Consider the following 23,394-nt stretch of genomic DNA (forward strand, 5'->3'; position numbering starts at 1 on the left):
TGCCACTGAATATGTGACCACACAGAGATGGAGACATCCCTCCCTGTTTTTTCTTCTGGTTCAATGAAAGTCAATGAACAGCAATGATTTATATATACACTAGATGACCAGTAGGGGGTGCTGTGTTGAAGACACCGTGCTTCCCTCTTGGCACGCCCCCACCAGTGTAAAACATATTTTGGACGCTATAGAAATACATTTATAAATGTCTAGTTTTTGATATATTTATTCTATTACAGACACCTTAATGCATACTTTAAAATTATATTATGTGAGATAAACATTACGATTAAACATTTTAAAATATATAAAAACATTTTCTTTAAAGTATAATTTTTTAGAGATTACTAATGTTACTGTCCTCACTACAAGAAAAAATACTTAAATACATGGAATTTTGTCCTTGAAACATTTAATTGAAATACTGTAGAATTCCATTCATTCCTATGGAGAACTGCTCCTACTGGGGAGTGCCAATATGGCCGACCGGTGGCTTCAAAGCCTCTCAATGGCCAATACATAGCATCAGCAATCCAGGGTTTATGTACATCATTTGAACTATGTGGACAAGAGCCAGCTGCTATTGCACTGGTGTCTATGGGAGAGCCACCTGTTAAGTAGACTGGACCTGACAAAAAACATTTCAATGGTAAATGGCCTGAGTGAACTATCTTCATTTACTCACCATCTTTGTTTCAGAGGTTGGGTGTTGAAAGAGGGCGGGTTTGAAAACATGCATGTCAGAAAGCACGTAGTGAATGGGTGTGTTCGAGGGATAACGCAACCAAAGTCGGGGGAGGTGCATCTGCTACAGCCGAAAGTCGGACACTGTAGTGGTGTTCCAACAGCAAGGCTCAGATCAACATGGCAATGTGTCATAGTTGCTATTGTTTATTTAAAAAATTCTGTATAAATCTCAAAATAAACTTTTCTATACCCCCACATCACACAGTCATAAACTGAAAACATAATGGTGTGTACAATTAATTGGTTAGAGAGAGGTCTCACATCAATTTCATTTGTGTCCCCTGTAGCTTTAGAATCATGGCAAAGTTGGCTCCTGTTTCAATCAAGTCTTTGGCCACGTTGTGTGGGTCAAACAAAAACACTGTAATGATTGGCCACGTTGTGTGGTTCAAACAAAAACACTGTAATGATTGGGTGGCAAATAGTGCTTCCCACAATGTACTCAATAGCTGCATGGTGCAGTTGGTGTGAAGTTCATGAAGTTGACATATATGGTGCTTTTAAGACAACTGGGAATTCTGAAAAAATCAAGGTCAAATCATGACAACAGTGATCTTCAGGTTGGAAAGTCAGAGCTCTAAAAAGTTATAGAGTTTCTGACTTGGAATTCCGAGTTGGATGACCGTTCAAAACGATTATTCCCATTCTGAGCAAATTTTTTTCAGAGTTCCCAGTTGTCTTGAAAGCACTGAAGTTGGAAGTCTGAGATTTCCGACTTCCCAGTTCCCAGTTGTTTTGAACCCGGCAGTAGTCGCAAGTCGGACGTTTTTTATAACCATATTGTGAAAGTGATCCTCTCGATGTGCTGCCTCTGAAAAGGCGTAGTCACTCAGTTGAACAGGAGGCTGCTAAGGGGAGGACGGCTCATAATAATGGCCGGAACGGCGCAAAAGGAATGGCATCAACCACATGGAAACCATTTGTTTGATGTATTTGATACTGTTCCAGTAATTCCGCTCCAGCCATTACCACAAGCCCGTCTCCCCAATTAAGGCGCCACCAACCTCCTGTGCTCAGTTGTACAAGTTTCATTTCACCACTGTGCTGATTATCACTTGGTGGAAAGTTTCACTTTCTTAGAAAGCATTGACTGAAGGGAAATGATGGTGATGCTGTACGTTTTGGATTGTAGGCCTATTGGCTAAACTAGTCAAAAGTTCCTGATCGCCACTCTAGCACAGGTGGGATTGCAAATGTTCATAAACTTGTGCAAAACAAAATGTGTGCAAAACAATCTTTTGTTCGGTCTTTTGCCCATTTATTAGCAGGGAAGATAAAAACATGGCAAGAATTAGTTCCATAGTTCCAAGGTGAGGAGAGCATTACCGTAAGAACTGTAGGCACGAAGGCTGTGTTAATGCAGGTAGCAATTTTTTCTCCATTAATTGGTCTATTGACCAATCAGATCAGCTCTTTTGCCAATAATTAGGCAAAATATCATAATTTGGCTGCCTGTATAAACACAGAGCTACGTAAGAGCTATGTAGAACTCTTTCTCCATACCTGTGTATCCCTACTTTCTGGTCACTTGTATTCAGACCCTTTGACTTTTTCAACATTTTGTAACATTACAGCCTTATTCTGAAATGGATTCAATTGTTTTTTTCCCTCATCAATCTACACATAATACCCAATAATGACAAAGCAAAAACCGGATTTTAGAAATTTTAGCAAATGTATTAAAAATAAAACACGGAAATATCACATTTACATAAGTATTCAGACCCTTTACTCAGTACTTTGTTGAAGCACCTTTGGCAGCGATTACAGCCTTGAGTCTTCTTGGGTATGACACTACAAGCTTGGCACACCTATATTTAAGGATTTTCTCCCATTCTTCTCTGCAGATCCTCTCAAACTCTGTCAGGTTGGATGGGGAGCGTCGCTGCACAGCTATTGTCAGGTCTCTCCTGAGATGTTCGATCGGGTTCAAGTCCGGGCTCTGGCTGGGCCACTTAAGGACATTCCGAGACTTGTCCCGAAGCCACTCCTGTGTTGTCTTGGCTGTGTGCTTAGGGTCATTGTCCTGTTGGAAGGTGAACCTTCGCCCCAGTCTGAGGTCCTGAGCGTTCTGAAGCAGGTTTTCTCTGTACTTTGCTCCGTTCAACTTTCCCTCGATCCTGACTAGTCTCCCAGTCCCTGCCACTGAAAAACATCCCCACAGCATGATGCTGCCACCACCATGCTTCACCGTGGGGATGGTGCAGGTTTCGTCCAAGCGTGACGCTTGGCATTCAGGCCAAAGAGTTCAATCTTGGTTTCATCAGACCAGAGAATCTTGTTTCTCATGGTCTGAGAGTCTTTAGATGACTTTTGGCAAACTCCAAGCGGGATGTCATGTGCCTTTTACTAAGGAGTGGCTTCCATCTGGCCACTCTATCATAAAGGCATGATTGGTGGAGTGCTGCAGAGATGGTTGTCCTCCTGGAAGGTTCTCCCATCTCCACAAAGGAACTCTGGAGCTCTGTCAGAGTGACCGTCGGGTTCTTGGTCACCTCCCTGACCAAGGCCCTTCTCCCCGATTGCTCAGTTTGGCCGGGCGGCCAGCTCTAAGAAGAGTCTCTGTGGTTCCAAACTTCTTCCATTTAAGAATGATGGAGGCCACTGTGTTCTTGGGGACCTTCAATGCTACAGAAATGTTTTGGTACCCTTCCCCAGATCTGTGCTTCGACACAATCCTGTCTCAGAGCTCTACGGACAATTCCTTCGACCTCATGGCTTGGTTTTTGCTCTGACATGCACTGTCAACTGTGGTACCTTATATAGACAGGTGTATGCCTTTCCAAATCATGTAAAATCAATTGAATTGACCACAGGTGGACTCCAATCAAGTTGTAGAAACATCTCAATGATGTTCAATGGAAACAGGATGCACCTGAGCTCAATTTCGAGTCTCATAGCAAATAAGGTATTTCTGTTTTTTATAGCTTTAATACATTTGCAAAAAGTTCTAAAAACCTGTTTTCGCTTTGTCATTATGGGGTATTGATGAGGAAAAAAAGTAATTTAATCCATTTTAGAATAAGGCTGTAACGTAACAAAATGTGGAAAATATGAAGGGGTCTGAATAGTTTCCGAATGCACTGTATACAAAAGTATATGAACCCCCCTTCAAATTAGTGGATTCGGCTATTTCAGCCACACCTGTTGCTGACATGTGTATAAAATCGAGCACACAGCCATGCAATCTCCATAGACAAACATTGGCAGTAGAATCGCCTTACTGAAGAGCTCAGTGACTTTCAACGTGGCACTGTCATAGGATGCCACCTTTCCAACAAGTCAGTTCGTCAAATTTCTGCCCTGCTAGAACTGCTCCGGTCAACTGTAAGTGCTGTTATTGTGAAGTGGAAATGTCTAGGAGCAACAACGACTCAGCCGCGAAGTGGTAGGCCACACAAGCTCACAGAATGGGACCGGCGAGTGCTGAAGCGCGTAGCGCGTAAAAATCATCTGTCCTCGGTTGCAACACTCACTACCGAGTTCCAAACTGCTTCTGGAAGCAACGTCATCAGCTGAACTGTTTGTTGGGAGCTTCATGAAATGGGTTTCCATTGCCGAGCAGCCGCACACAAGCCTAAGGTCACCATGCGCAATGCTAAGCGTCGGCTGGAGTGGTGTAAAGCTTGCCGCCATTGGACTCTGGAGCAGTGGAAACGCACTCTCTGGAGTGATGAATCACTCTTCACCATCTGGCAGTCCGACGGACGAATCTGGGTTTGGCTCATGCCAGGAGAAAGCTACCTGCCGGGATGCGTAGTGCCAACTGTAAAGTTTGGTGGAGGAGGAATAATGGTCTGGGGATGTTTTTCATGGTTTGGGCTAGGCCCTTTAGTTCCTGTGAAGGGGAATCTTAACGCCATACAATGACATTCTAGACGATTCTGTGCTTCCAACTTTGTGGCAACAGTTTAGGGAAGGCCCTTTCCTGTTTCAGCATGACAATGCCCCTGTGCACAAAGCGAGGTCCATACAGAAATGGTTTGTTGAGATCGGTATGGATGAACTTGACTGGCCTGCACAGAGCCCTGACCTCAACCCCATCGAACACCTTTGGGATGAATTGGAACGCCGACTGCGAGCCAGGCCTAATCGCCCAACATCAGTACCCGACCTCACTAATGCTCTTTTGGCTGAATGGAAGAAAGTCCCCGCAGCAATGTTCCAACATCTGGTGGAAAGCCTTCCTTGAAGAGTGGAGGCTATTATAGCAGCAAAGGGGGGACCAACTCCATATTAATGCCCATGGTTTTGGAATGAGATGTTCGACGAGCAGGAGTCCACATACTTTTGGTCATGTAGTGTACATATACCAAAATCACCAGTATCCTTGCCATTGATATTGGTAGGCTTAGTGGTTTTGACCTGGTATACAGTGTATATATTCTTGTGGGTAACTCTTACTCCTGTGTAGGATATTTGTTATGTTATTTTTATTTAAAAAATGGTATCTGATAGGCTATTCCTGCATTGTTGAGGAAAAGCTTGCAAGTAAGCATTTCACTGTACTGTTTACACCTGTATTCTGTGCAAGTGACAAATAAACGTTGATTTGATTAAAGAAACACCTTTTAAGGTTAAGGAAAAAAGCCACAGAAACCCTGGCCATAAGGGTAAATTGTTGGCACTGTCTTTGGAGGGATGGGATTCGGCCATCAGGGCTGTCTATTTACCGTTTGTGCAGCACGTCACTTTCCTCATCCGAACTGTACTTTATTGCTTTTTTGTTAAGTAGGCTATATAGGCCAAGGCCCTATCTGTCTAATCAGAAATTATAGCTATCCTGTGTTGGGTTGCAATTATCTGAGGACCAGTCATGGAAAGAGGCTCCAGGGATAGGTATCTTGCTGTCAGCATTGAAGATTGATGCATTAATTCTGATGCATAGGATATAGGCCCTCTAACCTATTACCTAGGCTACATAATTAATTATTAATAAGAAGGGACAAGTATTTGCTATATTAGGCCTAGGCTACCATACAACATAGGCACTATCATAAACAAAAACATTGAATTAACAGTCAATGAAATCTTACACTTCTAAATGGATAAAGTGGATAAATGATCTTGGCGGAATTAAATGTGAATATGGGGAATAAATAATTCTGTTGAAATGGGCTTATTTGGTGAGAATCTCCATTGGAGATGCTTCTCCTAGTCTCCGATCATCAGGTGGATGGAGTGAATCGGTTGTCGCAACAACAGGATCAACTGCACCCCCACCCCCTGCTATAATTTGCCTTCCGATTCAGAACCACGTTCATTTCCCGTACCTTCCAGTGGTATCTTCACCAACCGCGCGTTGCTTAGCAGGAAGCTGCCATCGATAGTTTTCTATTGACAAATCGCATCAGGAAAATAAGTGAAAGTCGATGGTTGTCCATTCTTTCTCATCTTTCATCCGACCCCCTCCCCTTCTCATAGATAGCTAGCATCCTAGCAAATCCCCGACGGTGACTGGAGAGTTAAAACGCTGAAAACGCGTAGCCTAAGCAACTACAATTTTATTTCTTTCGAATTCAATCGCTTTTTGTGTGAACAGTTTGACTAGCTACTCTCGTACAACATCAGTCGCGTGCTTTCGTAATTCCTCTCCTCAACTGAGATTTCCTGGTTTAAATCGAGTTTGTCTGGATTTTTTCTACTTTTTTCCCCTCTGGCGTTGCCAACGCAACACAGATAGCCTGTCTGAACGCTGTCGTTCTTCGAAAAAACCTCCTGTGGCACTGAGACTCATCGGTCTACGATTTCTCCCCTGTCTACATAGTCTCCATCCAATACCAACAACATGTTGGACCCATCTTCCAGTGAGGAGGAAGCGGATGAGATAGTGGAAGAAGAACGCAAAGAGGTGATGGCACCAAAGACCGGGGGCGCACGGGTGTCACCCAGCCGGACCACAGAGAGTTCTGGTGGGCTCCAGCCCTCGAGCCGGGGAAGCAGCGCTTGTCCATCCAGCCCCAGCCCCTCGGTGGCCAGCGAGAAGGAGAAAGAGGATCTGGAAAAGATGCAGAGGGAGGAGGAAGAGCGAAAGAAGAGGCTCCAGCTCTATGTCTTTGTGATGCGCTGCATTGCCTACCCTTTTAATGCCAAGCAACCCACCGACATGGCCAGACGACAACAGAAGGTAAGACCACTGTAAAGAATAAACACACAACACTGACAAATTAAATTGAATTACTTTTTAAAAGCATCCCTTATTATATATATAGTATCTCATGAAACTAGTTGCTTGTCCTCTGGCATGGGAATGGTAGGCAAGTCATTATTAGAACAGACCAACCACATGTGCACAATTCGAACACTCATCTGCTGCTGCTGGGGTTCGAATGACAGTAGATCCAGGAAAGGCATATTTCAATAGCAGCAAAACTACATCAGGGACCAGTTGTACAGTCACATCGTTTCCTCAAAGGGGAAATATGTGATTGCTCCATCCGTTTTTAGACTTTTAAATTAATGATATATCAAATCAAATCAAATCAAATCAAATTTTATTGGTCACATGCGCCGAATACAACAGGTGCAGACATTACAGTGAAATGCTTACTTACAGCCCTTAACCAACAGTGCATTTATTTTAAACAAAAAAAGTAAGAATAAAACAACAACAAAAAAAGTGTTGAGAAAAAAAGAGCAGAAGTAAAATAAAGTGACAGTAGGGAGGCTATATATACAGGGGGGTACCGTTGCAGAGTCAATGTGCGGGGGCACCGGCTAGTTGAGGTAGTTGAGGTAATATGTACATGTCGGTAGAGTTAAAGTGACTATGCATAAATACTTAACAGAGTAGCAGCAGCGTAAAAAGTATGGGGTGGGGGGGGGCAGTGCAAATAGTCCGGGTAGCCATGATTAGCTGTTCAGGAGTCTTATGGCTTGGGGGTAGAAGCTGTTGAGAAGTCTTTTGGACCTAGACTTGGCACTCCGGTACCGCTTGCCGTGCGGTAGCAGAGAGAACAGTCTATGACTAGGGTGGCTGGAGTCTTTGACAATTTTGAGGGCCTTCCTCTGACACCGCCTGGTATAGAGGTCCTGGATGGCAGGAAGCTTTGCCCCAGTGATGTACTGGGCCGTACGCACTACCCTCTGTAGTGCCTTGCGGTCGGAGGCCAAGCAGTTGCCATACCAGGCGGTGATGCAACCAGTCAGGATGCTCTCGATGGTGCAGCTGTAGAATTTTTTGAGGATCTGAGGACCCATGCCAAATCTTTTTAGTCTCCTGAGGGGGAATAGGCTTTGTCGTGCCCTCTTCACGACTGTCTTGGTGTGTTTGGACCATGATAGTTCGTTGGTGATGTGGACACCAAGGAACTTGAAGCTCTCAACCTGTTCCACTACAGCCCCGTCGATGAGAATGGGGGCGTGCTCAGTCCTCTTTTTTTTCCTGTAGTCCACAATCATCTCCTTTGTCTTGGTCACGTTGAGGGAGAGGTTGTTGTCCTGGCACCACACGGCCAGATCTCTGACCTCCTCCCCATAGGCTGTCTCATCGTTGTCGGTGATCAGGCCTACCACTGTTGTGTCGTCGGCAAACTTAATGATGGTGTTGGAGTCGTGGCTGGCCATGCAGTCATGGGTGAACAGAGAGTACAGGAGGGGACTGAGCACGCACCCCTGAGGGGCCCCCGTGTTGAGGATCAGTGTGGCAGATGTGTTGTTACCTACCCTTACCACCTGGGGGCGGCCCGTCAGGAAGTCCAGGATCCAGTTGCAGAGGGAGGTGTTTAGTCCCAGGATCCTTAGCTTAGTGATGAGCTTAGAGGGCACTATGGTGTTGAATGCTGAGCTGTAGTCAATGAATAGCATTCTCACGTAGGTGTTCCTCTTGTCCAGGTGGGAAAGGGCAGTGTGGAGTGCGATAGAGATTGCATCATCTGTGGATCTGTTGGGGCGGTATGCAAATTGGAGTGGGTCTAGGGTTTCTGGGATAATGCTGTTGATGTGAGCCATGACCAGTCTTTCAAAGCACTTCATGGCTACAGACGTCAGTGCTACGGGTCGGTAGTCATTTAGGCAGGTTATCTTAGAGTCCTTGGGCACGGGGACTATGGTGGTCTGCTTGAAACATGTTGGTATTACAGACTCAGTCAGGGACATGTTGAAAATGTCAGTGAAGACACTTGCCAGTTGGTCAGCACATGCTCGGAGTACACGTCCTGGTAATCCGTCTGGCCCTGCGGCCTTGTGAATGTTGACCTGCTTAAAAGTCTTACTCACATCGGCTACGGAGAGCGTGATCACATAGTCATCCGGAACAGCTGGTGCTCTCATGCATGCTTCAGTGTTGCTTGCCTCGAAGCGAGCATAGAAGTGGTTTAGCTCGTCTGGTAGGCTTGTGTCACTGGGCAGCTCGCGGCTGTGCTTCCCTTTGTAGTCTGTAATAGTTTTCAAGCCCTGCCACATCCGACGAGCGTCAGAGCCAGTGTAGTATGATTCAATCTTAGACCTGTATTGACTCTTTGCCTGTTTGATGGTTCGTCGGAGGTCATAGCGGGATTTCTTATAAGCGTCCGGGTTAGAGTCCCGTTCCTTGAAAGCGGCAGCTCTACCCTTTAGCTCAGTGCGGATGTTTCCTGTAATCCATGGATTCTGGTTGGGGTATGTACGTACGGTCACTGTGGGGACGACATCATCGATGCACTTATTGATGAAGCCAGTGACTGATGTGGTGTACTCCTCAATGCTGTCTGAAGAATCCCGGAACATGTTCCAGTCTGTGCTAGCAAAACAGTCCTGTAGCTTAGCATCTGCGTCATCTGACCACTTTTTTATTAACCGAGTCACTGGTGCTTCCTGCTTTAGTTTTTGCTTATAAGCAGGAATCAGGAGGATAGAGTTATGGTCAGATTTGCCAAATGGAGGGCGAGGGAGAGCTTTGTATGCGTCTCTGTGTGTGGAGTAAAGGTGGTCTAGAGTTTTTTTCCCTCTGGTTGCACATTTAACATGCTGGTAGAAATTAGGTAGAACGGATTTAAGTTTCCCTGCATTAAAGTCCCCGGCCACTAGGAGCGCTGCATCTGGATGAGCGTTTTCCTGTTGATTAATGGCCTTGTACAACTCATTCAGTGCAATCTTAATGCCAGCATTGGTTTGTGGTGGTAAATAGACAGCTATGAAAAATATAGATGAAAACTCTCTTGGTAAATAGTGTGGTCTACAGCTTATCATAAGATACTCTACCTCAGGCGAGCAAAACCTCGAGACTTCCTTAGTATTTGATTTTGTGCACCAGCTGTTGTTTACAAATATACACAGACCGCCACCCCTTGTCTTGCCGGAGTCAGCCGTTCTGTCCTGCCGATGTAGCGTATAGCCATACCCATATATAGGCATACCCATTGATTCTTGAAGAATATAACTTAATAATAATAATAATAATAATATGCCATTTAACAGACGCGTTTATCCAAAGCGACTTAAAGTCATGTGTGCATACATTTTTACGTATGGGTGGTCCCGGGGATCGAACCCACTACCCTGGCGTTACAAGCGCCATGCTCTACCTATTGAGCTACAGAGGACCACATATAAATGCCTCATGAGCTTAGCTGTCTAACCCCATCAGTATCCAAAATATAAACTTGTTATACTCCTATGTTTGTAAACACTGCAGTGGTGATTTTAGCATGTAAATCTTGGTGGGGCAAAAACAAAAAACACATTGTGGGATGCATGCCAGCAAAGCCACTACACAACACATTAATTGCACTATAACGGTGACAAACAGTGCCCACAAACTGGGGCCTACATAAAGCTGTCCCAACAGCAGAGTCCCAACAGCAGTCCCAACACCTTACCACTGCCACACCTGGCTATCAGCGGAGCCTTGTCTGGCAGCGAAACAGTTCGTTCAGCCTCATTTACTGTCTTTAAAAAAACATAGCTGATATGGGTGACTTGCTTAAAGAAATGTGGTTTCTACTCACAATTGAGATGTACAAACTATGGCATAAGGGGACGACAAGTGGATAAGAGGCAATCCGTAATTTCGATTAAGACATTAATGAGTGAGCTAGGACGGACGTAGTCAATAACTATTTGTTCAGCACTTTTGAAATGTACAGTGACAGAATTCAGAACATGGACCGTTCTTACAGGTGTTCTCCCTGTACACCAAGTCAGAACCGTAGGATAAATAAAGGGGGCATATAAGCAGATAATGAAAGCTCTTACAATATTCAATGATTACATTTCTCTAACACAGGTTATAGCCTACATGTGCACCACCAAGTCAGAACACCAAACAAAATTAAGACGGGAAAATATACTTATTATTAGGGTGAGGCACATAGGCTACTAGCAGCCTACTACACAACATACACTTAGTATTACTTTCTTAGCTACAGTATACATATCTCCCTGGCATATTACATCATTTATGCAGCAGCATACAATACATTTTTGGACTCACCTTGTTGTGCTGTGCTCACTTGAACAGGAACGTGGCGCGGCGGTCCTTCGTGGTCAAATTTTGTCATCAAACTTTGTCATCAAAGTCTGGCCTTCTCTGGATTTATGGCGCTTTCAAGACAACTGGGAACTCGGAAAAAAACAAGGTCAAATCATGATGACGTCAGTGATCTTCAGGTCGTAGCTCTAGAAAGAGGCCCGAGTTCCGGATTTACAATTCCGAGTTGGATGACCGTTCAAAACATATTTTCCCAGTCGGAGCTAGTTTTTTCTCAGAGTTCCCAGTTGTCTTGAACTCAAGTCAGATTTTGCAGTTCCGAGTGAACAGTTGTTTTGAGCACGGCAAAAATCATGCTTCATTGACAGCATGGCCAATGTTGAATGTTTATCATTTTAAACTTGGAAAAGAGACTCTTAATCCCAGATTTGGGACCACACACCCACCACTGAATATCAGGCTAGTGATTGCTTTGCAATGCTTGCAGTTAGCCACTGATTCCTTCCAAACCACTCATTGTTGAATTTGCGATTTCCATCTTGTTGTGTAATGTTTATGTCCAATGGCCGATGAGCACTGATACGTTTTATCTATAATTTCTCTTCATTATTTCTCCTCTTATGACAAGGATTAAAGAGGATTTGCCAGTAGATTGTCGACTTGATTCATGATGATGACTGCTAGCTAAGATTTAGAAAGTATGATGTTGACATGATCAGTCCAAACAAAGCTACTGTAGATATAACGTGATTTGACGTCATTTTATCTGTGGCTAATGACGTTGAGCCTTCTTGGATGGGCACTTCTAATGTAACTATATGGCAGCACCCAAGGGGCTTGAATTGTCAAGCTCTACCCTTAGACTTGAGGTGACGTAGTGTCCCCATGAGTGACAGAACCCTGAGCCAATCACGGCGCAACTAGAGAACATTATCAACCCCTACGCTCCGTATTTTCCGCTAGCTGCCCCACCACCACAGAAAGCACTGAGCTAGGCTAAAACACCTGCATTTTGGAGCTGCCTTACTCAAGAAAGCAAAAAAGAGACCATGTTTGTAAGCGGCTTTATTAACTCAATGTTTAAAAAATTTGTTTTTACATTGTTTGCAAACTGATACAGTGAGGGAAAAAAGTATTTGATCCCCTGCTGATTTTGTATGTTTGCCCACTAACAAAGACATGATCAGTCTATTATTTTAATGGTAGGTTTATTTGAACAGTGAGAGACAGAATAACAACAAAAAAATCCAGAAAAACGCATCTCAAAAATGTTATAAATTGATTTGCATTTTAATGAGGGAAATAAGTATTTGACCCCTCTGCAAAACATGACTTAGTACTTGGTGGCAAAACCCATGTTGGCAATCACAGAGGTCAGACGTTTCTTGTAGTTGGCCACCAGGTTTGCACACATCTCAGGAGGGATTTTGTTCCACTCCTCTTTGCAGATCTTCTCCAAGTCATTAAGGTTTCGAGGCTAATGTTTGGCAACTCGAACATTCACCTCCCTCCACAGATTTTCTATGGGATTAAGGTCTGGAGACTGGTTAGGCCACTCCAGGACCTTAATGTGCTTCTTCTTGAGCCACTCCTTTGTTGCCTTGGCCGTGTGTTTTGGGTCATTGTCATGCTGGAATACCCATCCACAACCCATTTTCAATGCCCTGGCTGAGGGAAGGAGGTTCTCATCCAAGATTTGACGGTACATGGCCCCGTCCATGTCCCTTTGATGCGGTGAAGTTGTCCTGTCCCCTTAGCAGAAAAACACCCCCATAGCATAATGTTTCCACCTCCGTGTTTGACGGTGGGGATAGTGTTCTTGGGATCATAGGCAGCATTCCTCCTCCTCCAAACACGGCGAGTTGAGTTGATGCCAAAGAGCTCGATTTTGGTCTCATCTGACCACAACACTTTCACGCAGTTCTCCTCTGAATCATTCAGATGTTCATTGGCAAACTTCAGACGGACCTGTATATGTGCTTTCTTGAGCAGGGGGACCTTGCGGGCGCTGCAGGATTTCAGTCCTTCGCGGCGTAGTGCGTTACCAATTGTTTTCTTGGTGACTATGGTCCCAGCTGCCTTGAGATCATTGACAAGATCCTCCCGTGTAGTTCTGGGCTGATTCCTCACCGTTCCCATGATCATTGCAACTCCACGAGGTGAGATCTTGCATGGAGCCCCAGGCCAAGGGAGATTGACAGTTCTTTTGTGTTTCTTCCATTTGCGAATAATCGCACCAACTGTTTTCACCTTCTCACCAAGCTGCTTGGCAATGGTCTTGTAGCCCATTCCAGCCTTGTGTAGGTCTACAATCTTGTCCCTGACATCCTTGGAGAGCTCTTTGGTCTTGGCCATGGTGGAGAGTTTGGAATCTGATTGATTGATTGCTTCTGTGGACAGGTGTCTTTTATACAGGTAACAAGTTGAGATTAGGAGCACTCCCTTTAAGAGTGTGCTCCTAATCTCAGCTCGTTACCTGTATAAAAGACACCTGGGAGACAGAAATCTTTCTGATTGAGAGGGTGTCAAATACTTATTTCCCTCATTAAAATGCAAATCAATTCATAACATTTTTGAAATGCGTTTTTCTGGATTTTTTTGTTGTTGTTCTGTCTCTCACTGTTCAAATAAACCTATAATGAAAATTATAGACTGATCATTTCTTTGTCAGTGGGCAAACATACAAAATCAGCAGGGGATCAAATTCTTTTTTCGCTCACTGTATGTGACACGTATTAATGCCAAAATAACATACAAAACAGGTAAGCCCCCCAAAAATGTTTTTATTATTCTAAAAAATGTAAAAGCTAAAAATATGGGGCTCACATGAATGATGGGTAGCCACTGAAACACTGGAATTGTAAACAGACACTGTATATCCTCAAAACATGGTTAAAACTATAATTTTGATCTAATGGTTGGTCAGTCCTTCCATCCATAGCTTTGTTTTTGAATTTGAGAGTGGCACAGAAGTTAATTAACAGCATGCCAGGGCGGATTGCAGAGGTATTGAAAAAGAAGGGTCAACACTGCAAATATTGACTCTTTGCATAAACGTAATGTAATTGTCAATAAAAGCCTTTGACACTTATGGAATGCTTGTAATATACTTCAGTATACCATAGTAACATCTGACAAAAATATCTCATAACACTGAAGCAGCTAACTTTGTGAAGACCAATACTTGTGTCATTCTCAAAACTTTTGACCACGACTGTACAGTATTTAAGGTAAAAAGTAAAATATTCCATTCATTAAAATACATGGCAACAAATATTTATGAAATACATTTTAGAATATATTTTACTAGCTACCACAGGATATTGACAAAATGTATTTTCACACCATATACAGTACCAGTCAAATATTTGTACACACCTACTCATTCCAGGGTTTTTCTTTATTTTTTACTATTTTCTACATTGTAGTGAAGACATCAAAACTACAAAATAACACATATGGAATCATCTAGTAACCAAAAAAGTGTTAAACAAATCAAAATATATTTTATATTTGAGATTCTTCAAAGTAGCCACCCTTTGCCTTGATGACAGCTTTGCACACTCTTGGCATTCTCTTATCCAGCTTCATGAGGTAGTCACTTTGAATGCATTTCATTTAACAGGTGTGCCTTGTTATAAGTTAATTTGTGGAATTTCTTTCCTTAATGCGTTTGAGCCAATCAGTTGTGTTGTGACAAGGTAGTGGTGTTATACAGAAGATAGCCCTATTTGGTAAAATACCAAGTCCATATTATGGCAAGAACAGCTCAAATAAGCAAAGAGAAATGACAGTCCATCATTACTTTAAGACATGAAGGTCAGTCAATGCGGAAGATTTCAAGAACTTTGAACGTTTCTTCAAGTGCAGTCGCAAAAAAACATCAAGCTCTATGAAGCAACTGGCTCTCATGAGGACCGCCACAGGAAAGGAAGACCCAGAGTTTGTCACAAGTGTAGAGAGGAGTAGGCAGGAGACAGTCTCAGGTTTAGAACTACTGAATGTATTAAAGCACCATAGCTTAAAGCGGGACGAAACGCACAGTGCAAAATATAAAGTACTCAGGAAATAGTAGAACAGATTCCTCTCAGGAAAACAAGCAGCAGATACAATGACCGACAAAGACAAATGACAGAGGGAGTGTATATATATATACAGTGGTAGTGTGGGGATTGGAACCAGGTGTGTGTAATGATGACGAGACAAGTCTAGGGTTGATGAGTGAAGGGCGTTTGCCAGCAGCAGGTTCGGCAGCAGCTAGAAGGCCGGCGACGCCGAACGCCTGAGCTGGACAGGAGGCGGAGACAAATCGAAGGCTGGTGTGACAGTACCCCCCCCAGCGGGGCACCGCCAACCTTGGGGACGACCCCGGAGACACGGTACGGGTCGGTAGGGACGATGCCTGTGGAAATCCTGAATGAGAGAACAGTCCAGGACGTCCCGCGCCGGAACCCATCACCGCTCTTTGGGACTGTACCCCTCCCAGTCGACCAGGTACTGGAGAGACCCCCCACGCCTTGAGTCCAACAGGCTGTGGAAGGAGTACGCAGGGGCTCCCTCGACGTCCAAGGGAGGGGGAGGTGCGTTATGGGGTACAGCACTAGCCAAGAGACCAGCTGCCACCGGCCTGAGGAGAGATACATGAAATGAGGGTGAGATACGGTAATTGACAGGGAGCTGTAATCTGTACGTCACCTCACTGATTCTCCTCAGGACTTTGAATGGCCCCACAAACCGCGGGCTCAGCTTCCGGCAGGGCAGGCGGAGGGGCAGGTCCTTCGTAGAAAGCCAGACCCTGTCACCGGGGTGAAAGACCGGGCCACACTGCGGTGATGATCGGCTTGCGCCGTCTGCCAGAGGACGACGTGCTGGAGACGGGTGTGTGCTGTGTTCCATACCTCCTCGGCGCGCCAGAACCACCGCAGGAGCCTCGATCTGACTCCGGTGCCAGGGTGCCAGGGTCGGCTGATAGCCTAGAACACACTGAAAGGGTGTGAGGTTAGTGGAGGAGTGACGGAAGGAGTTTTGTGCGTATTCTGCCCAATACAGAAACATAGCCCACTCCCCAAGCCGGTCCTGACAGTAACTACGAAGGTACCTACCCAGTTCCTGATTTGCCCTTTCCAACTGCCCATTTGATTGGGGACGGTACCCGTAGGGTCACCCCCAGTCGTTCCATGAAGGCCTTCCAGACACGGGAGGTGAACTGAGGACCAGGGTCAGAAACAATGTCCTCCGAGATCCTGTATCCTATAGTGCCGGAAGACGTGAGAGAAGAGAGCCTCCGCGGTCTGCATGGCCGTAGGGTGACCAGAGGAATCAAACGACAGGCTTTGGAAAACTGGTTCTCAACGACCAGGACGGTGGTGTGCCCCACCGAGGGCGGAAGGTCTGTGACAAAGTCCATGGAGAGATGGGAGCAGGGTCATTGTGGAACCGGCAGCGGGTGGAGTTTGCCATAGGGGAGGTGTCTCATTGTCTTGCTCTGTGCGCAGGTGGAGCAGGAAGAGACGTAAACCCGGACGTCCCGGACCAAGGTGGGCCACCAGTACTTGACGGAGAGACAGTCGATAGTAGAGGCTATGCCCGGACACAGGTGATGTGTGTTTCCCAGGCGAGGAGACGGTCCCGCACATCAGAGGGCACGTAGATACACCCCTCGGGACAGTGGACAGATGAGGGCTCCTGTCGCAGGGCTCGACAGATGTCCACATCCACATTCCACAGACAGGAGCCACAATGCGGGACAGGGGAATAATGGGTGTCACTTCCTCCCGCCGATCCTCTGTGTCATGCACCCGGGACAACACATCGGCCTTAACGTTCTTAGATCCCGGACGGTAGGAGAGGGTAAAGTCAAACCTGGTGAAGAATAGGGCCCACCTGGCCTGATGCGGGTTCAGCCTCTTCGCTGCTCGAATGTACTCTAGGTTCTGGTGGTCCGTCCAGACAAGGAATGGGTGTTGAGCACCCTCCAGCCAGTGCCGCCATGCCGGGAGAGAACAGCCCCTACTCCAACCTCGGAGGCGTCGACCTCCACGATGAAGGGCAGAGACGGATCAGGGTGAGCCAGAACCGGTGCGTTCGTAAACCGTTCCTTGAGCGCACAAAAGGCTTCGTTGGCCTCCCCAGTCCAGCGCAGCTGTCAAGGACCTCCCTTCAGGAGGGAGGTGAGAGGGGCCACCACTGTGCTGAAACCCCTAATGAAGCGCCTGAAATAGTTGTGAAAACCTAGGAAGTGCTGCACCGCCTTGATGTTGGAGGGAACATGCCACGACCGTACTGCACTGACCCTCTGTTCTTCCATCTCCACTCCCACGGTGGATATCCGATAGCTCAGGAAGGAGACCGCCTGCTGGAAGAAAAGGCACTTCTCCACCTTGGCGTATAGGTGATGCCCTATCAGCCTCTCCAAAACGGACCTGACATGAGAGACATGTTGCTCGCGTGTGGTGGAGTACACCAAGATGTCTATGTACACCGCTACAGAGCGACCCAACATGTCTCAAAACACCTCGTTAATGAAGGATTGGAAGACCGAGGGTGCATTTGTGAGGTCATAGGACATTACCCTGTATTCGTAGTGCCCGGTGCTGGTGCTATAGGCGGTCTTCCATTCAATTCAGAATGCGCCAACAGAGGTGCAGTGACGTCTAGTCGGTAAAACCTCAAATGAATGAGGAGCGGCCCGACATGTCGCATCGCAAATCTCATGTAAAGAGATGCCTGTGAACAGTGGCCAAGAGGTAGCCATACCTAAGGTGGAATGAGCTCTCAGGCCGTCCGGGGGATGGAAACCCTTGCTATTATAAGTCAATATAATAGCTTCCACTGTCCAATGGGATAGCCGTTGACGAGAGAGGGGCCTCCCCTTGCAGGGAGGTAGGTGCCCAAGAACCTTGTTATATCCAAGTAAATGCGCAACGCGCATACTGGACATAAACGGTGGAGACGCTCTTCTTCCGTAGAGGTGAAGGACAGTGGGTAGAAAGCCAAAATCTCTAAGGTGAGACAATAAATATTTGTTGACCTTAGGTATGAAGGCGTTGTTAGGTAACAAGGTCACCTTGGATAACCCTGGGGTTGTTGTAGGTACGAATGGCGAACTAACACTACGTGCAGCTCACTCACTTGCTTTGCCGACATAAGGGCCATTAGTAAGGCGGTAAGAATTAGAGATATTATCTCCACGTTTTTCAGCGTCTCAAAAAAGGCTGTAGTGAAATAGCCTCAAGCACAATTGTCCAGTCCAAAGATGGGGCTAAGGGCTTGGATACTGGGCGGAAACTACATGCTCCCTTCATGAAACGACATAACAGAGGAAGTCCCTACTGTGTTATTGTCGAAGCCTATAGCAGGCTGAGATAGAGGCTAAACAGACCTTGACAGTGGAGAAAAACCTTCCCCATGTTCAAAAGGTCCTGCAGGAAGCATAAAACCTTGGATACATGGGTAAGGAATTATCTGTACTTGGTCACACCACTTCTCAAAAATACACCACCTGTTACCACACACACAATTATTTTTTTAACAGAGGAGAAAGCCTTCCCTTTCTTTGAGCCTCAAAATCCGCCCTAGTCAGCATTTTGCAGTGCTCGCAGGACTCAGGGTTCCTTCCCAAGCAGTTGATGCAGGTGGAAATCCTTCCCCGTAGTCATGGAGCCGCAAGCGCAAGAACGCAGGGGTTCGAATGCTGGGCATGGCTCCCCTTTGGATGGGGTAGCAGTGGCCATTATATGGAACAGGGCTTGCTAATATAGAGATGCATTTGTAAAAAACGACATATTAGCCGTAAGGCTCTGAATAGGCTTAAGCTAGTTAGGAAAAAAGCCACAAGGCTAATAGCTAGCTAGGGTGAGCACAATGCGAACGCTATAGCCACGAGGCTAGTAAGGCTTCAGCTAGCTAGCAGCTACCTTGTGGCTAAGGTGCGCTGTAGCTAGCACAGTGCTAGCCGAAGGGGACCATATGGGGCAAGGTTCGACTTTGGGTTGGTAAAGTCCCTGAACGGAGAAACCGTGAGGCTAAAACTGTCAATCTAACTAACCCAACGAGTGAACGTAGGTTAGCTAGATGAGAAAAGAGAGCTAGCAATGCTACCGTGTGTGCAGGTAGGGATGCTTGTGTAGGTTTGCTAGCTAGCAGCTACCTTGTGGCTAAGGTGTGCTGTAGCCAGCACAGTGCTAGCTCAAGGGAACCGCGTGGTGGCAGATTTCTGCTTCGGGTAGGTGTTCTCCCATGACGATTCTCTCTCAACCTGACACTGCCCGTCAGATTGTCGTTGAAGTGGATGCGTCTGATGTGGGGGTTGGCGCCATCCTGTCCCAGCGATGCTCCACTGACGGTAAACTCCATCCCTGCGCCTACTACTCTCGTCGTCTTTCGTCTACGGAGAGGAACTACGATGTGGGTAACCGGGAGCTTCTCGCAGTGAAACTTTCCTTGGAGGAGTGGCGCCACTGGTTGGAGGGGGCGGAGCAACCGTTTGTTGTCTGGACTGACCACAAGAATCTTGCTTACGTGCAATCGGCTAAACGTCTCAACTCCCGTCAGGCCAGGTGGTCGTTGTTTTTTGGACGCTTTAATTTTTCCTTGACGTTCCGACCGGGGTCTAAGAACGGCAAGGCGGACGCCTTGTCCCGGATGTTCTCCAAGACGGAGGAGAGTGGGGCCAAGACTGAGACGATTCTTCCCCGGAACCTTGTCGTGGGAGCCGTTATGTGGAGGATTGAGGAGGAGGTTATGGCGGCCCTTCGGACGCAGCCCGGCCCCGGTAACGGTCCACCCGGTCGGTTGTTTGTGCCTGAGTCGGTTCGTTCGGCTGTCCTCCAATGGTCCCACGCCAGCAAGATGGCTTGTCACCCTGGCGTGGCTCAGACGATGGCGCTTCTACGCAGACGATTTTGGTGGCCTGCCATGGGAGAAGATACTCGGAGGTTTGTTGCTGCCTGTCCAGTTTGTGCGCAGAACAAGGGTGCCAATCGGCCCAGCTCTGGACTTCTTCACCCCCTACCGATCCCCCGGCGACCATGGTCGCATCTGGCTCTGGACTTTGTCACTGGGTTGCCCTCTTCTGAGGGGAACACGGTCATTCTGACTATTGTGGACCGATTCAGCAAGTTCGCCCACTTTGTGCCCATCTCCAAGCTTCCCTCTGCCTCTGAGACGTCCAAGATCCTGGTTAGGGAGGTTTTCAGGGTCCACGGATTGCCCAGTGACATAGTTTCCGACCGTGGCCCTCAGTTCACCTCTGCTGTCTGGAAATCCTTCTGTTTGGCCATTGGAGCTACAGTCAGTCTTACATCTGGATTTCACCCCCAATCTAATGGACAGGCGGAGAGAGCCAACCAGAAGATGGAATCCACGCTGCGCTGCCTTGTTTCCTCCAACCCCACCTCTTGGGCCTCTCAGTTGCCTTGGGTTGAGTATGCTCACAATACTCTCCCTACTTCTGCCACTGGGATGTCTCCCTTCCAGTGCCTATACGGCTACCAACCCCCCTTGTTTCCTTCTCAGGAGAAAGATCTCTCGGTTCCCTCTGTCCAGGCCCACATTCGTCGTTGCCACCGGACCTGGCATCGGGCCAGAAAGGCCCTCCTTAGAGTTTCTGACCGGTATCAGCTCCAGGCGTATCGTCGCCGTATTCCAGCCCCCGCTTATGCAATCGGAGATAGGGTTTGGTTGGCTACACGGGACCTTCCTCTGCGGACTGAGTCAAGGAAACTGTCGCCGAGGTTCATTGGTCCGTTTGTGGTGGAGAGAGTGATTAATCCTGTTGTGGTTAGACTCAAGTTGCCTAGTACGCTCAGAGTCCATCCCACCTTCCATGTCTCCTGCCTCAAGCCTGTTCTCCTCAGCTCTCTGTTGCCCCCTCCACCTCCTCCTCCTCCTCCTCGGATGATCGGAGGAGGTCCTGTCTACACGGTGCGCCGCATCATGGATTCCAGACGGCGGGGCCGGGGTTTCCAGTATCTCGTGGACTGGGAGGGGTATGGTCCTGAGGAGAGGAGTTGGATTCCTCGGCGTCAGATCCTTGATGCTGACCTCCTTTGTGACTTCTACCGCCTCCATCCTGGCGCTCCGGGTAGTCCGCCCGGTGGCGTTCGTCGGAGGGGGGGTACTGTCATGAACCCTGCGTCCTGAGTGTGTTCCTAACCTGTGTTGCCGATTTTCTGCTCTGTATCTCCTATTTCCCGAAGGTGCCTGAACGCACCCTGTCCGGTTGCCGGGCGATGTTGCTAGGCGGGTGATCTCTCGATTACCCGCACCTGCTTCTCATCAGCTTCGGCACACCTGGTCCTGATCATCACCCCTTCATAAGCTCTGACCTGACTTCCATTCCCTGCAGGATCGTTAGCCATAAACATCATTCTCCCGGAACCTTCACCCAACCCCTGCCGTGCCATCAGTTCATCTGCCACTTTACCACCACCTACTCATCTCCGCCACCCGCTCCGTCTCCTGGACTATTCTGCATCTTTTATCTGTAAATAAACACTCACATTCGTTCAACTCACCCTGTCCTGGTCTGCTTCTGGGTTCGGTCTTAGAGAACTGTGACAGTGGTTTCCAGTCTAAAACAGTATGTGTGAGTTCGATTTGTCCCTCTGTGTTAAGGTCACACACACTCACTAGCAGGATGATAAGTGGATGGTGTTGCACCTGTAGAGCAGAGTCCCTCCCTGTTCGGGCTGAGCCTTTACTCTCACTTGAACCCCAATGGATAGCTCAGACTGAGAACACTGTACCTTTGTCATTACAATGTCTACGAAATCTCACTCTCATAATTCTCTCACATTGCTGTAGATCTATATCTCTCTTTTCATATTCACTGTCTTCTTCTCTCCTTTCTTTCTGATTGTATCTTCCTCCCTCTTATTCTCAGTCTCTTTCTTAGCTCCCCCCCCCCCCCCCCCCCCCCCCCCCCCCCCCCCCCCCCTCCCCCACCCTCCCTCCCCCTCTCTCCCTCCCTCCCCCATCTTCTTCCCTGTCTCTCACTGCCTCTCTCTTTCTATCGCTTTCTCTCGCTCAAGATCACTCTCAGCCTGGAATTGGAGCTAATTTGCTTCCAGCAGTCGATATACCTCGAAGGCCTCTATATGAAAGTGATTGTAATAGTCATCAAGTCATTTACTCAATGTTTCTGCTGGATGCTTGTCCATATGACTCCCTTTCTCACTTCACATTATTATGTGCATTGCTCACTATCCCTCAAATACCACAGTGAAAATGTGGACTTATTAAAAAGAGAAAATTAGCAGCTATTGTGTAAATAGGGCCATATTGCTTGGGCAAAACAAAAGTATTGGCCTTTTTAGACATCAAGCTAAAGTGAATTTTTGCTGTGATAGATTATTTGAAATTGTTTCCTGAAAACATATTTTCTAATTAGACATAAGCACTGCAAGGCCCTTGATCTAAAATGAAATATGCTAACTAGCTCTGTTGTTTCAACCACTTCTCAAAAATATTGCATGCCATACCAATTACTGAAAACACGGGCGATAGTTAAACGCAGAAGGCACTGCAGTATGGTAACAACCTCCCGCTCCCTTTTGTCTTTTATTTATTCCCCATTCTCTCCCAAGCCCTCTAATCAGGCCTGGGGGATTAGTACACACAGGTGAGGCTGATGCGGTACAGTAACACAATCAGGCCATCTGTCCTCTTTTCCACCACAATAGGCCTGAATGAAACCAGTCCATCACCTTCGCACCTCACCCCCGCTTTTCTCCTCTCCTCCACTCCTCTCCTCTGCTCCTCTCCTCCTCTCCTCTACCATTTCCCTGCTTTTATCCTTGCTTTTCTCCTCTGCTTCTCTCTGCCCTCCTCTACCCTGCTCCTTGTCTTCTGCATATCTCCCCCACCCCTCTCTTCTGCTTCTCTCTGCCCTCCTCTACCCTGCTCCTTGTCTTCTGCATATCTCCCCCACCCCTCTCCTCTGCTTCTCTCTGCCCTCCTCTACCCTGCTCCTTGTCTTCTGCATATCTCCCCCACCCCTCTCCTCTGCTTCTCTCTGCCCTCCTCTACCCTGCTCCTTGTCTTCTGCATATCTCCCCCACCCTCTCCTCTGCATATCTCCCCCACCCCTCTCCTCTGCATATCTCCCCCACCCCTCTCCTCTGCATATATTCCCTGCTTCTCTCATCCATCTTCCATCTCTCTGTTGCTCCTTTTTCCAAATCCTTTCCCCCCATCTCTCTTCTCTCTTCAGGAGCCTCCAGAGTGGTAGGGCTTTG

At 46.9% G+C, this 23,394-nt stretch overlaps 1 protein-coding gene across 1 annotated transcript in view; it reads left to right on the plus strand.

Annotated features, from left to right (window-relative positions):
* Positions 1-6,535: 6,535 nt before the first annotated feature.
* LOC311133970 (calcium-dependent secretion activator 1-like) overlaps positions 6,536-23,394 on the plus strand; it is a gene marked incomplete at both ends in the record, with an annotated part of 131,288 nt that continues 114,429 nt past the window's right edge. Inside the window, one exon of the mRNA XM_084167597.1 lies at positions 6,536-6,874. Within this exon, the coding sequence (XP_084023723.1) occupies positions 6,536-6,874 (339 nt within the window). The remainder of the gene's footprint in view (positions 6,875-23,394) is intronic.

Source organism: Coregonus lavaretus, assembly GCF_964263955.1.
Source record: "Coregonus lavaretus genome assembly, chromosome: 8".
Taxonomy (NCBI): Eukaryota; Metazoa; Chordata; class Actinopteri; order Salmoniformes; family Salmonidae; genus Coregonus; species Coregonus lavaretus.